Below are 12,575 nucleotides of genomic sequence, written 5' to 3' on the forward strand. Positions count from 1 at the left end.
ACTGGTTCACGTACTAAAACTCACCCTGTATGTATACTAACTGGACGCGCGCTAGAGCCGAGCCGTGTGTATGTATGTACATACATACATACATACATTGCATACATGCATACAGCAATTATGCGGACTATTCGCGTAGTAACAACCTAACTTATCGGCCCGATTTACCTGCCGTCGATAATGATGCGTGCGTGGCTCATCGGCTCATAATATTAAAATCTGCAGTTGCCTCGGTTGGTCATTGGTGATCGTCATACATCTATTATTCTAAATAATACAAAGTCAGGACGATTAATTTTTTTTTATTTTCCCTCTGCGGGAACGCTGTCAACCGTTAGGTTATTTAGCGTAAGGACGATTAATTGATTTAATTAACTGAGTGAACGGACGTAGTTGACATTCACTTTGTCAGGGGGCACAATTCTGTTTCTGAGCTAGTAGACTTCCGGTGGCCGCTCTCAGGTTTCTCTCTGATTCTTACTATGTTTATGGCTGTGACGCACGACGTTGACTGTTGACTGCTACTGACAGACTGTTGACGACGGGTCGTTATTGTCAATGGGGATCTGACACGTTGACGGAGCCGAAACCGCGAACGAGGACCGTTGATGCACCATGGACCTGGCCAAGTCGTTCTTCAACGTCCGCGATCACGACGGTTACATCGGGAAAGACGAACACGGCGTGAGTATTCGCGCGGTCGAATCTCATTACGAGGCTCGGTCGACGCTCGACTCCTGTGCGAGACTGATAAGCGCGATAACATGTGGAATCGTGTCCGGGCAACACCTCGCCGCTCAAATCATTTCTTGGTGGCTCACAATGGTTCGATCACCGTGTAAAATGTGTTTTATGTTTGTCAAATACGATTGTGCGTTTCAGAAAAAATTAGAAACAGCCGTCTCCGAAGATGAGGTCGAGGTAGAAGTTGGAGGTCTGTGCGGCGAGACCTTGTCGCCAGCGCCGGGTGGTCCATTTTCAGCATTAACTCCATCCATGTGGCCGCAAGATATTCTAGCTAAATTGAACCAGCCCGACGATCCAAATTCCCAGCCTGAATATAGGTGAAGCTTAAATGTATCAAGTACGCCTAATATTGTATTACGTTTGTCGTACAACAAACTTTTTAAGCGTCTTGATTGGCTGCTGAATCGAAAATTTCTAGATACTCGAGAATTTTACTATCTTGCAGCCAATTGACTCACTTAAAAAATTTGCTGTACGACAAATTATTTAAGTGTGTTGATTGCCTGCAGGATAGGAAAATTCTCGATTATCTAGAAATTTTATTCAGCAGCCAATCGACACGCTTGAAAAATTGGTCGCGCGACAAATATAATACTATCCCAACATGTAAAACTCCTTTGAGATTCGTAAAAGATAGGAAACACATAGTATTGTAAAATAATATATATGACTGTTCTGTCGACCTAGATTTGACGAGTTTGGCTTTCGCGTGGAAGAAGAAGATGGCCCTGAACAGAATTCCAAAAAGTTACTAGGAGTACCATTTGTCGAAGATCCTCAACACAGGTCGATTAATCATATTTCTTTCACATACGTAAAATAGAGTTATAAAAAGTTGAAAAATTGAATTAAATTTGCTGTTTCAGATTGCAATGGATTGCTCTCTTGGAATTCAGCCATAATAAAGAAGTGGCGGAACTCTCCTGGCAAAATATGGACCGGAGTCTACCACGTACAGATAAACTACGTGAAATGGTTCGCCGTGGTATACCCCATTCCTTGAGACCGCAAATTTGGATGCGTATGTCAGGTATAAAACAAAAATATAAATGTCAGACGACGAGTTACGAAAATACATTTTTCTTTTAATTACAGGGGCATTTCAGAAAAAATGTTCATCAGAGATAATGTATAAAGATATAGTGAAAGCCTCGAGTAACGATGCTCTAATGACCAATAAGCAAATAGAGAAAGATCTCCTTCGCATTATGCCAGCCAATGCATGTTTCAGCCACCTCCATAGTACTGGTATACCTCGTTTAAGACGCGTTATGCGTGCCTTAGCTTGGCTATATCCTGACATTGGGTATGGAAAAATATACGATTAATTTTAAGACTGTTATTAAGTTAAATATATGATATTAATATTTAATTTTTATTGCTGCTTCTATCAAGTTACTGCCAAGGCACGGGTACAATGGCAGCATCATTATTATTACTTTTGGAAGAAGAAGATGCATTCTGGATGATGGCAACAATAGTAGAAGATTTGTTACCAGCTTCTTATTACTCTTCAACACTGTTGGGTAACACATTTTGTCAATTTTGAGAAATATTCCAAGTCGATGAAAATTTAGTGCGTTGTAATAAATTATAATTATCATTTCCACAGGTATTCAAGCTGACCAAAAAGTACTTCGCACATTAGTAGCTAATTATCTTCCTGACATAGATCACGTTTTGGTGCAACACGACATAGAATTAAGTCTAATATCTCTACACTGGTTTCTAACTTTGTTTGCATCAGTTGTGCATATGAAAATATTATTACGAATATGGGATATGTTTCTCTTCGATGGATCCATAGTTTTATTTCAAATTACACTTGGAATGTTGAAAATAAAAGGTGTGTGTATTTGTGTATTCAATACATATACATATTTGATATAGATGTAGAGTATCTTATATCATTGAATTTTATATAAAGCGCGTGTCATTATTCAATGCTTTTTCAGAAACAGATTTAAAACAGTTGGAGAACTCTGCACAAATATTTAACGCTCTCTCAGATATACCAGGAGACATTGATGATGTGGACCAATTATTCAATGTATGTTTGTCTTGATATAATTTTCGAAACACTTTATGACAAAGCCCAACTGTTTTAATATATATTTGATACATCCCCATTTTTTTAAAGGTATCTTTAGAAGTTAGTGGGTCACTGACAGATGTATTAGTCGAGACTCATCGACGTCGTCATTTAGCTTATTTAATGACTGATCAAGGTGGACTGGTAGGAAATCCTGATGCGATACCGAACTTGCCGAAACAACATTTGAATAGGTATAAGTGGTGAAAAATTCATAATATCCATTTCCTATTTAATAACTAACAAATATTCTAATTGAAATATTTTGTTAACTCTTTGTATAATCCTTTGTGGTTGGACTTTAGACGTCAAATGAAGCGGAACAAATCAATGTTGCAAACAATTTTATTTGGAAATGATGATAGTGAAGACGATGCAAAGTCCAAGAATATTCGTCAAACAGGTAATATACAGCCATGTAGAATTGTCAATTAAATTTATGTTTATATAATTTTATATGTGAATTTTCAGAAATTCTTGTCGACCTAAGGGAAGCTGTTTTACAAGTTGCAAGGCATTTCATAAATGTTGATCCAAAATTAAATAATGTTGTTCTCATAGCAGATTATACAATGGAGAGTCATGCGAAAGATCATGATAATTACGTCAATGTATCACTGACGCGGAAAAGAAGAGCAAAAGCTTTATTAGGTACGAATATCTTTTCTATTGTTACATAGCGATATAATTAAGGAGAGATTAATCTTACAATTGGGACAAAGCCTGAATTAAAACTGAGATCATAGTTAAATGACGGTGAAAATGGACATAAGGTGAATAAAATTCGATATATAGCGATACACTTTTAATAGTCAAAGGTAAAAAGTCGCGTGATTTATCAAATTAAGTAATTTGAAAAATGCGCTCTTCTACAAATAAGTTAATCTTGTTGCAGATTTTGAAAGGCACGATGACGATGAGCTTGGTTTCCGAAAGAACGATATAATCACGATCATTAGTCAAAAAGATGAGCATTGTTGGGTAGGAGAACTAAATGGATTGAGAGGTAATACATTTACGAAAGAAATGTTACGGTGTTATTTGAGTATTGCGATCAAATGAATTTATGATTATAACTCTTGTCAGTTTTTGCAAACAATAATGTCTGTCTCAAATGATTTTTTTATGTAATAATCTTGTCATTTTTTGCAATTTTTGTAATATATGTTAACAGTCGTACACAGATGATCAAAGTTTCATATTATTTTCTTATCTTGTAAATATGATATTCAGTTGTATTAATCTAACAATATACTTTTAGGGTGGTTTCCCGCAAAGTTTGTAGAATTGCTGGATGAACGAAGTAAACAATACACGTGTGCTGGAGACGATGCGGTTAGTGAAGCTGTTACGGACTTGGTAAGGGGTACGTTGTGTCCAACTGTGAAAGCAGTACTCGAGCATGGAATGAAGAGACCGTCATTTTTGGGCGGGCCGTGTCACCCGTGGCTGTTTATAGAAGAAGCTTCCCACAGAGAAGTGGCGAGAGACTTCAATTCTGTTTATAGTCGATTGGTGCTGTGCAAAACATATAGGTTGGATGAAGACGGCAAAGTTCTAACACCAGAAGAGGTATGACAGATTCTTCACTACCATTGGTCTCGTGTATATTCAGTAAATAGTAAAGGACATTTTTTTCCAGTTATTATATCGCTGCGTTCAATCTGTAAATTTAACACATGACAATGCACATGCTCAAATGGATGTGAAATTACGTTCTCTCATTTGTCTCGGATTAAACGAACAAGTGCTTCATTTATGGTTAGAAGTTTTATGTTCCTGTGTAGAAGTAGTACAAAAGTGGTGAGTACACAAGTGTATAAATATCTCCTATGTGTGTATGTATGTATTATAGAATAGTAGCATACATATGCTTCCTGTTACTATGTACATATACATATAACATGTATAATTAATGTGCTAATACCCAAATGTAATTTAGGTATCATCCGTGGAGCTTCATAAATAGTCCAGGTTGGGTGCAGATAAAATGCGAATTACGAATATTAAGCCAATTTGCATTCAATTTGAATCCCGACTGGGAACTACCGCCTAAAAAGGAACAATCACAGCCTTTAAAAGATGGAGTTCGCGATATGCTAGTCAAACATCACTTATTTAGTTGGGATCTTTAGCATAAGATAGTTAATAAGTCTATACCACTACTCTGGTTTTCGTCCAAAAACTCGGGATCTAATTTTCCATTTCTAGTCTCTAATTTAGTATAGTAAGGAAGATCAGAATATATTTAAATATATTTTAATTTTAAAACATTTTTATAAATAACAGTATTTAAAATCGAAGAGATTTTTATCATCTAAAATTTTCAAGTTTAATGCACGATAATGACTAAGAAACATAATGTACAAATGAAAAATCTCGTTTTTATCATTATAACATAATAGATGTTATTAAAGAAAGTTTATATTATTTAATTGCACAGATACAGAATAAATAGTTGTGATAGAAGAAATCCTACGTATATATATATAAATTCTTTTTTTATACATGCAAGTAAATGATATTTTAAGAAGCTTTACAGTAATATTTCTGTCAAATAGTAATTCTGTAGCTATCAAAATAATTAATAGCTTCGAAAAGAAATATGTCTGAAAAATAAAAATATTAGAAAGTATTAGAAAAAAGTTATATCGCGTGTCTAGTTGTATAAATGTTATTGTGCAATATTCCTTTATGAAATGTTAGTTTTATATTTCTTTATCACAAAATAAGAAATTGTATATTGATACAATAAACAAACAGTATAATACACATATAAAAATATATATTGTACGATCTCTGTAGATATCTCTATGTATGTAAAGAGAATATATATTGTCATATATCTTGAAGCGTAATGAGCATGTTGGGTTAAGAAATTTATTTTTGAGCCTTTGATAATTGAGATATTCCCTGTACATGTATATAGAAAATTTTTAGTATTTACAATGTGAGTTACTTAATTTCTTTCAAAGGAATAAATTTGTTTCGTACAACGTGTAATAGTGTGTAGGATTTCTCATAAATGCATTCTTTATGTATTTTGTAATTAATCAGGTTTATGCTTTTTATTACAACACGGGTCTGTGAAATTTTCATCAATGATTTTTATATTAAAAAACGGTTTTTTCTCTTTAGCTTCAGTAATTAAAGGCGAAGTTTGTAAAAGCGCGTCTTTGTCAAGCTTTGAGGGAGCACGTGCAGCCTCGTACTTTTCAATGGTCATCGCGTCAATGTGCAAATTGTGTACGTCCAAGATATCTTCTTCGTATGTCGGTTTGTCAGAGGAATCGATCTCGCACTTGCACGGGCGTTTTTTTATATAAATAAAATGTAAATCCATAACGTTGGTGCCAGTACTTCCTGTCTTAACTAAATCCGCTCCCTTTCTGAAGCGTGAATAAAAATTGTACGTATCGCTTTCTTTTAAAACATTCTCGGGTAACATGCGTTCCACTTCCATTGTCTTTAATACTAAATTATCAATATGTTCAACATGATCTCGAGGTGACTCTTTGGCAGTACGATCTCCCTCTGATTCAACACTGGACTGTGTTACAAGTCCACTCATTTGTCGTTCGCGGGAGTTCCATGTCCGTGCATTTTCCTCAGTAGCCATAGATTGAACTTTTGCGTAAAGATCATGCATTACAGGCGCAATGGCAGGGTAACCAAATGCACCTGCCGCGTCAGTAGGACCGTCCTGACCGTCGGTGCCTGCGCTGAGCATTATTACATCGTACTCGGCAAGTCGCGGGTCACTTTTAATCTTCGCCAGCCAATCCAAGGAAAAGCGCAAAGCCAACTCCTGGTTTCTACCGCCTTTCCCCGAGCCCGTCACCACAACCGTGGGTTCTCCGCCTCCGATTAAAACTATACCACCGAGATTGCTGGCGCAACGAAAGATCTCGTCGACTTTGGCAATAGATAACGGCAGTATCGGCGTAGCTCGTACTCGGTCGTAGAATTCTTCTCTCCCCAGGTCATTGAGCAGGACCAGACATATCAGACTTGTCACGTGAACGTATGCCGCGCTAACGTCCTGCACATTTCCCGTAACGTCGCTTCTCAATACTATTGGAGTCAACTTTTTGCGCGAGGCTTCGAGGCTCGCGGCTTCAAGAGCCGCCGTATTGTTCCCTAGAATTATGTTCGCCACGTGTTTGAACTGTTTGGCAGGATTTAACAGCGGTCTGTCGTTAAACGTTTCCCTGGACATTACGACCGCCTTTAAATCACCCTCGAGCGACCGATACAAGTTGTACTTGTTTAATATAGCGATCACCTTCTCCGGTGATCTTGGACTGTAAACGGTAGGCCCGCTGGCGATCAAGTCTACAGGATCGCCGACGATGTCGGACAGTATCAGCGCGACGACAGACGCGGGATAGGCCATGCGCGCCAGACCGCCGCCCTTCACCAGGGACAGCTTCTGCCTGACGGTGTTGAGCTCGGCGATGTCGGCGCCTGCATTTTGCAGCTTCCTACAGAGCTCCAGCTTGTCCTCCCAGTCCAGGACGGGCCTCGGCATGTACAGCAACGCGGAGCCTCCGCCCGACACCAGCACCACGAGAGTGTCCGTCTCGGTCAATCCCTCGACCAGGTCGACAATGTCGTGCGTGGTGTCGAGCGATCTGCTGTCGGGCTGGTTGTCGACGCCGCCCTCGCGACACTCTATTCGGCTGCCGCGTAACCCGGCGGAGCCCGGGACGCTCGGGACGCTGACGATGCCTCTCTTCAAGGCGCCACCGAGCACCCGCTCGAGCTCCACGGCCATTCCCATGACCGCCTTACCGAACCCGACGAGATAAACGTCGCCCTTGAGCGGAAAGCTCCTCTCGTCGACGTGCAGTGCGTCGCCGCGGAGCTTCACCCTCCTCCTTATCATCTCGCTCGGCGACACCGCCTTCACGGCCGAACGAAAGATATCCCGCAGATCGACTCTCGACTCCGACAGAAATCTCGTCTCCGTTGCGTTCATAGCGCGACTCGAGCTTGTAGTACAACACGCGGAGATTTTTGAGAGGTTAGGACGAAAAGCTAGCGAACGACTGCAAAGTCAAGATGAACATAAACGAAACGCTCCCCTTCGGCTCCCCCTCCCACCGAGACGTTAGATTGCATTGGGTGAACATTAAAGATTCACTTACCCATGCAAGACGAATCTACCAAGTATCAGTCTCCGTCGCATCGCGATCGATTAATTGAGTGCATCGACCGCGACGTGAGACTTGGCGAGATAACTGTCGCGGCATCTTTCTCTTTTATCGCTAGCTTTTCACGCTGTGCTCTCTACGCGCGTCACGCGATTACGAAATATTTCAATTCGAAATAACATCGCGATACTTTTGTATCCCGTAAAGTGTAGGTGATTTTCTAACTCGTGTCTGCAGGGTCGCGCGAAAGATGTATAGCGGAGTGTACTACCTACACAGCACGGAAAGATTGCAGAAATGTTACGTTGCAAGATTGCAAAATTGCAGCAACGTTGAAATGTCCGCCCTCGGAGAGATTGCAGTGCAACACATTAGTTGCTTTCCTTTTACATGAAAACTCAGATAAATCTCACTTGTGACGTCATAACTCAGTTGAATGCATGTTCCTTTTGATTCTTGAGAAGTGAGATTCGACCGGATTTAACCGAGTTTCTGCACACGATCAAGACCGTGTGCTTTAGTGAGTTTAATAGACTCACATTAATGACGTTATATCCGAGCAGCTAATAGCTGCTTTCCCTTTACACTCAAGTGATACTGAGTCACTCAGTTATGCGAGTATTTTATACTCACTTATCCTCTATTTGCTTGGATTCGAATCGATTTTGTTTCCTGCTTCCTAGCTTCAAGCCTAATCTGTGCAATGTGCTGGTACGTTGTCGACAAATTTTTTAATGCGTTTTCATTTGCTTATATAAGACAGAATGTTTCTAGAACCAAAGAGCACATTGTAGATCAGGCTTAACGAATATATTTTACGCTATTTGCAATTGTAGCAGCCGCTGAGAGAAGTGAATTAAAATCAATACAATCGTACTTGCGATCTTTTATGTTGCTAGAAAGATTAGACGTGGAGGAAAGTCCTGTATTAGTAGATTTTCAGCGTTCAAATTCAATCGCGTCTTTTTTCGCGACGATTACATGACCCAACTATCAACTGTCCGTTAAACAGATTTCACTCCAAGGGCAATAAATTCATGATGGAACCAACAGATGATGCCTATTAATTTAGCAGAAAGTCCGCTATGTCATATTAAGTCTATCGCAATAGGGGACTTTCTAATATTATTGATTGGAAATAAAATGGCCCGATTGTAATTTTAATACTATCAATATACAAGCTGGATTGAGAGAGAGAGAACAGTTCTTTATTACAAAATTCTATTTGTGTTCTGTCTATAAATTACTGTTGATTCTATTTGTTACATTTTATGGAATGTTAGTTGCTTTCGGTTTTGTAACGAGGCCTGTGAATGCAGAAATAACGTACTCTCCAAAACTAAATTGAGAATTACTTCGTCGATATATTTCGTTTTCGTAGATGCATTTAAAACATTTCGAGTAAAGATCGCTGGACGAACTTTTAATCGTTACAACACGAGCAAAATTTGAATTTACATAACAAAGAAAGAGGTCAGTGGCAAGAAAAACAGGCGAAGCTGTTGTATATTGTTGAGATAAAATTCTTTAAAAGCTAGAACCGTCTCGTACAACTCGAGCAATTACTTAACGGCGTCGCAGGAAATGAAAGACTTAAAAGATGCGTAAACCAATGCGTGTTCGACGTTCGAGATTCTTGTTGGCCCTGAAAAGGGCCGTTTAAGATGTCGCAGGTAATTCCAATTTACTTGGAACTAGTGTACTTGGTCACTGCCTTCGTGCCTTCGCTGACCGCGTGCTTCGCCAATTCGCCGGGCAACAGGAGCCTCACCGCGGTTTGTATCTCCCGGGAGGTGATAGTCGAGCGCTTGTTGTAATGCGCTAATCTCGACGCTTCCGCGGCGATTCTTTCGAACACATCGTTGACAAAGCTATTCATGATGCTCATAGCTTTGCTGGAGATCCCAGTGTCCGGATGTACTTGCTTCAGTACTTTGTAGATGTAAATGGCGTAGCTCTCCTTCCTCTTCCTCTTCTTCTTCTTGTCGGTCTTGCTAATGTTCTTTTGGGCCTTGCCGGCCTTCTTCACGGCTTTGCCACTCGCTTTAGGAGGCATCTTCGTACAGTCGGAAGGCTACTTGCGGATGGAACCACGTACAGCGTCCACGATGTGCGGATGAGTAAACGCCACGGCAGCGACTTCAACCTATATATACTAGTTCGTGTCGCCACCGGCGGACCAATCGGAAGGCTGGGAGACGAGCATTGGTGGGGGGGCCGTTCCTATTGGTGGACGGCGCCGACGTCGCGGAGTATAAAGTAGCGGCGCATTGCGGCGGAGCGTCACAATCCTCTTGCTTCTCTCGAACGAAGGATACCTGTCAGCCGAGCAACATGTCTGGTCGTGGAAAGGGTGGCAAAGTCAAGGGAAAGGCGAAGTCTCGTTCCAACAGGGCGGGACTGCAGTTCCCCGTGGGCCGTATTCACCGATTGCTGAGGAAGGGAAACTACGCCGAGCGCGTTGGCGCCGGTGCACCGGTCTACCTGGCTGCGGTTATGGAATATCTTGCCGCTGAAGTATTGGAGTTGGCCGGCAACGCCGCCCGTGACAACAAGAAGACCAGGATCATTCCCCGTCACTTGCAACTCGCCATCCGCAACGACGAGGAGTTGAACAAGCTGTTGTCCGGCGTGACCATTGCCCAGGGTGGCGTCCTTCCGAACATCCAGGCCGTGTTGCTACCCAAGAAGACTGAGAAGAAAGCATAATTATAATCCGGCATCCATCACAAATGGCCCTTTTCAGGGCCACAAAATTTTATGACGAAGGAACAGTCTTGTTTAGCATCCTTAACCTTAAGTGTTTTCGTACTATTTTCCGTTTTCTCTTTTACAACTTTAAAAATGATGCTTTGCACACATAGTAGATTAGTAGTCCTGTGTGAAATCGATTTCAACATTGCACACGTATTGTTACTTGTTCAATAGAATATCCGTGAAGATTTTCGTATATAAGGTTAGAAAATTGGCTCGGTGCTCTTCGTTCTTATTTTATTTAGAAATTTAATATCTTCAGTTCGATACCTTTATGCCCGTTTCTACCAGCGCAGCTTAACTTTAATCTCTGTTCAACTTTACATCTTTTTCTAGTTTTACGAATATGAGAGATAAGTAATTTATACGGAGATCAAAGTTATTTGTATTGGGGGTAGAAACGAACGTTATAGAAGTGCTTTTATACAAATGTGGATTATGTTTTCTATAACGTTATTTCTCTAAAATTGATTGTGCTCGGCTTGTAAATTTAGGTAACATGGTATATGAGATTTAAACCTTTGCAGTTGCTTGTGTCTCACTTGCGTTTATATATTTATCCAGTAAAATATCGGGAAACGGCTTCATATTCGACTAAGGCACATCATGTGAGCACAATGTATCACGAAATGGCGTTGGAAGAGAAGTGTTCCTGCCATTGTTTTCATCAAATATCGTACAAAGAAACGCGACTATTCCGTACCGCTTACACAATGTTTATACCATGAATTTAATTGTAATATTTATTTAGAGAGAATCGCGCGCTACACATACTCTGGACAATAAAATTGTTCTCATCATAATTAGTAAAAATAGCTAATTGTAAGATTAGACAGTGCTTCATGAAATACGATTCGTTTAATTTACGTCTTGAATTTCATCGCGAGATCGTATAATTTTGTTACAAGATCATAATTCGTTTCAATATGATTACATCGAAAATACATGTAATTTCGTAGCATGTTCGTTAAATCAATTGTTGAATTGAAATACACATTTGGCCGACGAGTCCTTCCAAACTTTATCCAGCTCAACCGAATGAGCAATTTGGATATTTCTTGCGCTTTGTTATAACGATATGAATTTTATTGGATTGTTAGAAAATTGTCCCCGTACGATGTTTGGCTCGTGTATTCTGTAACTTGCTCCAGTATAACGTCGAAAGCGTGAGGCAGCTGTTACAGACGACACGGAGCTCGACCAATGAGGTCGAGTCGGTGCCAACTGCGCGATGCAATTGGTTGCTGCGCGTCACCTCCGTTTCGTATATATACGCGTGAATCCGGAGTCGAGCGCTCAATCGACAGTTATACCTCGTCGAGTCTACAACGCAGTTTTGCTGATATTTCATCATGCCATCGAAGACCAGTGGTAAAGCGGTGAAAAAGGCGGGAAAGGCCCAGAAGAACATTAGCAAGACCGACAAGAAGAAGCGAAAGAAGAGGAAGGAGAGCTATGCCATCTACATCTACAAGGTTTTGAAGCAAGTGCATCCCGATACCGGAGTATCCAGCAAAGCCATGAGCATCATGAACAGCTTCGTTAACGACGTGTTCGAGAGAATTGCCGCTGAAGCATCGAGACTGGCGCACTACAACAAGAAATCGACCATCACGTCTCGTGAGATACAGACTGCTGTGAGGCTTCTTTTGCCCGGCGAGTTGGCCAAGCACGCAGTTAGCGAAGGCACGAAAGCAGTGACCAAATACACCAGCTCCAAGTGAATATTTCGTTCACATTGCACATCCATATCGGCCCTTTTCAGGGCCAACAAATGCTTAAAACATGGAAATCTCGCGTTTTATTCACAATACTTCCCCGTGTAT

The 12,575-nt window shown here is 40.6% G+C and overlaps 5 protein-coding genes across 7 annotated transcripts; 3 read left to right on the forward strand and 2 right to left on the reverse strand.

Annotated features, from left to right (window-relative positions):
- Window positions 1-458: 458 nt before the first annotated feature.
- Window positions 459-5,697, forward strand: LOC105562012 (small G protein signaling modulator 3 homolog). 3 transcript variants are annotated; one of them, XM_012012492.1, is made up of 15 exons: window positions 459-684; window positions 883-1,064; window positions 1,435-1,533; window positions 1,614-1,777; window positions 1,843-2,053; window positions 2,143-2,273; window positions 2,360-2,593; window positions 2,703-2,797; window positions 2,888-3,033; window positions 3,145-3,242; window positions 3,311-3,490; window positions 3,735-3,845; window positions 4,101-4,411; window positions 4,482-4,642; window positions 4,782-5,697. In XM_012012492.1, exons 1-15 carry the CDS (start codon window positions 616-618, stop codon window positions 4,972-4,974), a joined length of 2,385 nt encoding a protein of 794 aa, XP_011867882.1. In that variant the 5' UTR covers window positions 459-615; the 3' UTR covers window positions 4,975-5,697. The 3 variants fall into 3 exon arrangements, with proteins under 3 accessions (XP_011867882.1, XP_011867884.1, XP_011867883.1); XM_012012494.1 differs by having other exon boundaries at window positions 3,404-3,490; XM_012012493.1 differs by having other exon boundaries at window positions 2,709-2,797.
- Window positions 5,610-8,334, reverse strand: LOC105562011 (glycerate kinase-like). Its single transcript, XM_012012491.1, has 2 exons — window positions 7,990-8,334; window positions 5,610-7,890 (listed from the first exon to the last, which is right to left on the reverse strand). Exons 1-2 carry the CDS (start codon window positions 8,028-8,030, stop codon window positions 5,889-5,891), a joined length of 2,043 nt encoding a protein of 680 aa, XP_011867881.1. The 5' UTR covers window positions 8,031-8,334; the 3' UTR covers window positions 5,610-5,888.
- An 835-nt stretch (window positions 8,335-9,169) lies between these two features.
- On the reverse strand, window positions 9,170-10,091 carry LOC105562014 (histone H2B). The gene has a single exon (XM_012012495.1). The coding sequence runs from the start codon at window positions 10,049-10,051 to the stop codon at window positions 9,680-9,682; it is 372 nt and encodes a 123-aa protein (XP_011867885.1). The 5' UTR covers window positions 10,052-10,091; the 3' UTR covers window positions 9,170-9,679.
- A 157-nt stretch (window positions 10,092-10,248) lies between these two features.
- On the forward strand, window positions 10,249-11,733 carry LOC105562015 (histone H2A). The gene has a single exon (XM_012012496.1). It carries the CDS (start codon window positions 10,330-10,332, stop codon window positions 10,702-10,704), a length of 375 nt encoding a protein of 124 aa, XP_011867886.1. The 5' UTR covers window positions 10,249-10,329; the 3' UTR covers window positions 10,705-11,733.
- Window positions 11,734-11,934: 201 nt separating this feature from the next.
- Window positions 11,935-12,519, forward strand: LOC105562016 (histone H2B-like). The gene has a single exon (XM_012012497.1). The coding sequence runs from the start codon at window positions 12,102-12,104 to the stop codon at window positions 12,471-12,473; it is 372 nt and encodes a 123-aa protein (XP_011867887.1). The 5' UTR covers window positions 11,935-12,101; the 3' UTR covers window positions 12,474-12,519.
- The last annotated feature ends 56 nt before the right edge of the window (window positions 12,520-12,575 follow it).

This window comes from Vollenhovia emeryi, unplaced genomic scaffold (genome assembly GCF_000949405.1).
Source record: "Vollenhovia emeryi isolate VEMERY1.0 unplaced genomic scaffold, V.emery_V1.0 DF939197.1, whole genome shotgun sequence".
NCBI lineage: Eukaryota > Metazoa > Arthropoda > Insecta > Hymenoptera > Formicidae > Vollenhovia > Vollenhovia emeryi.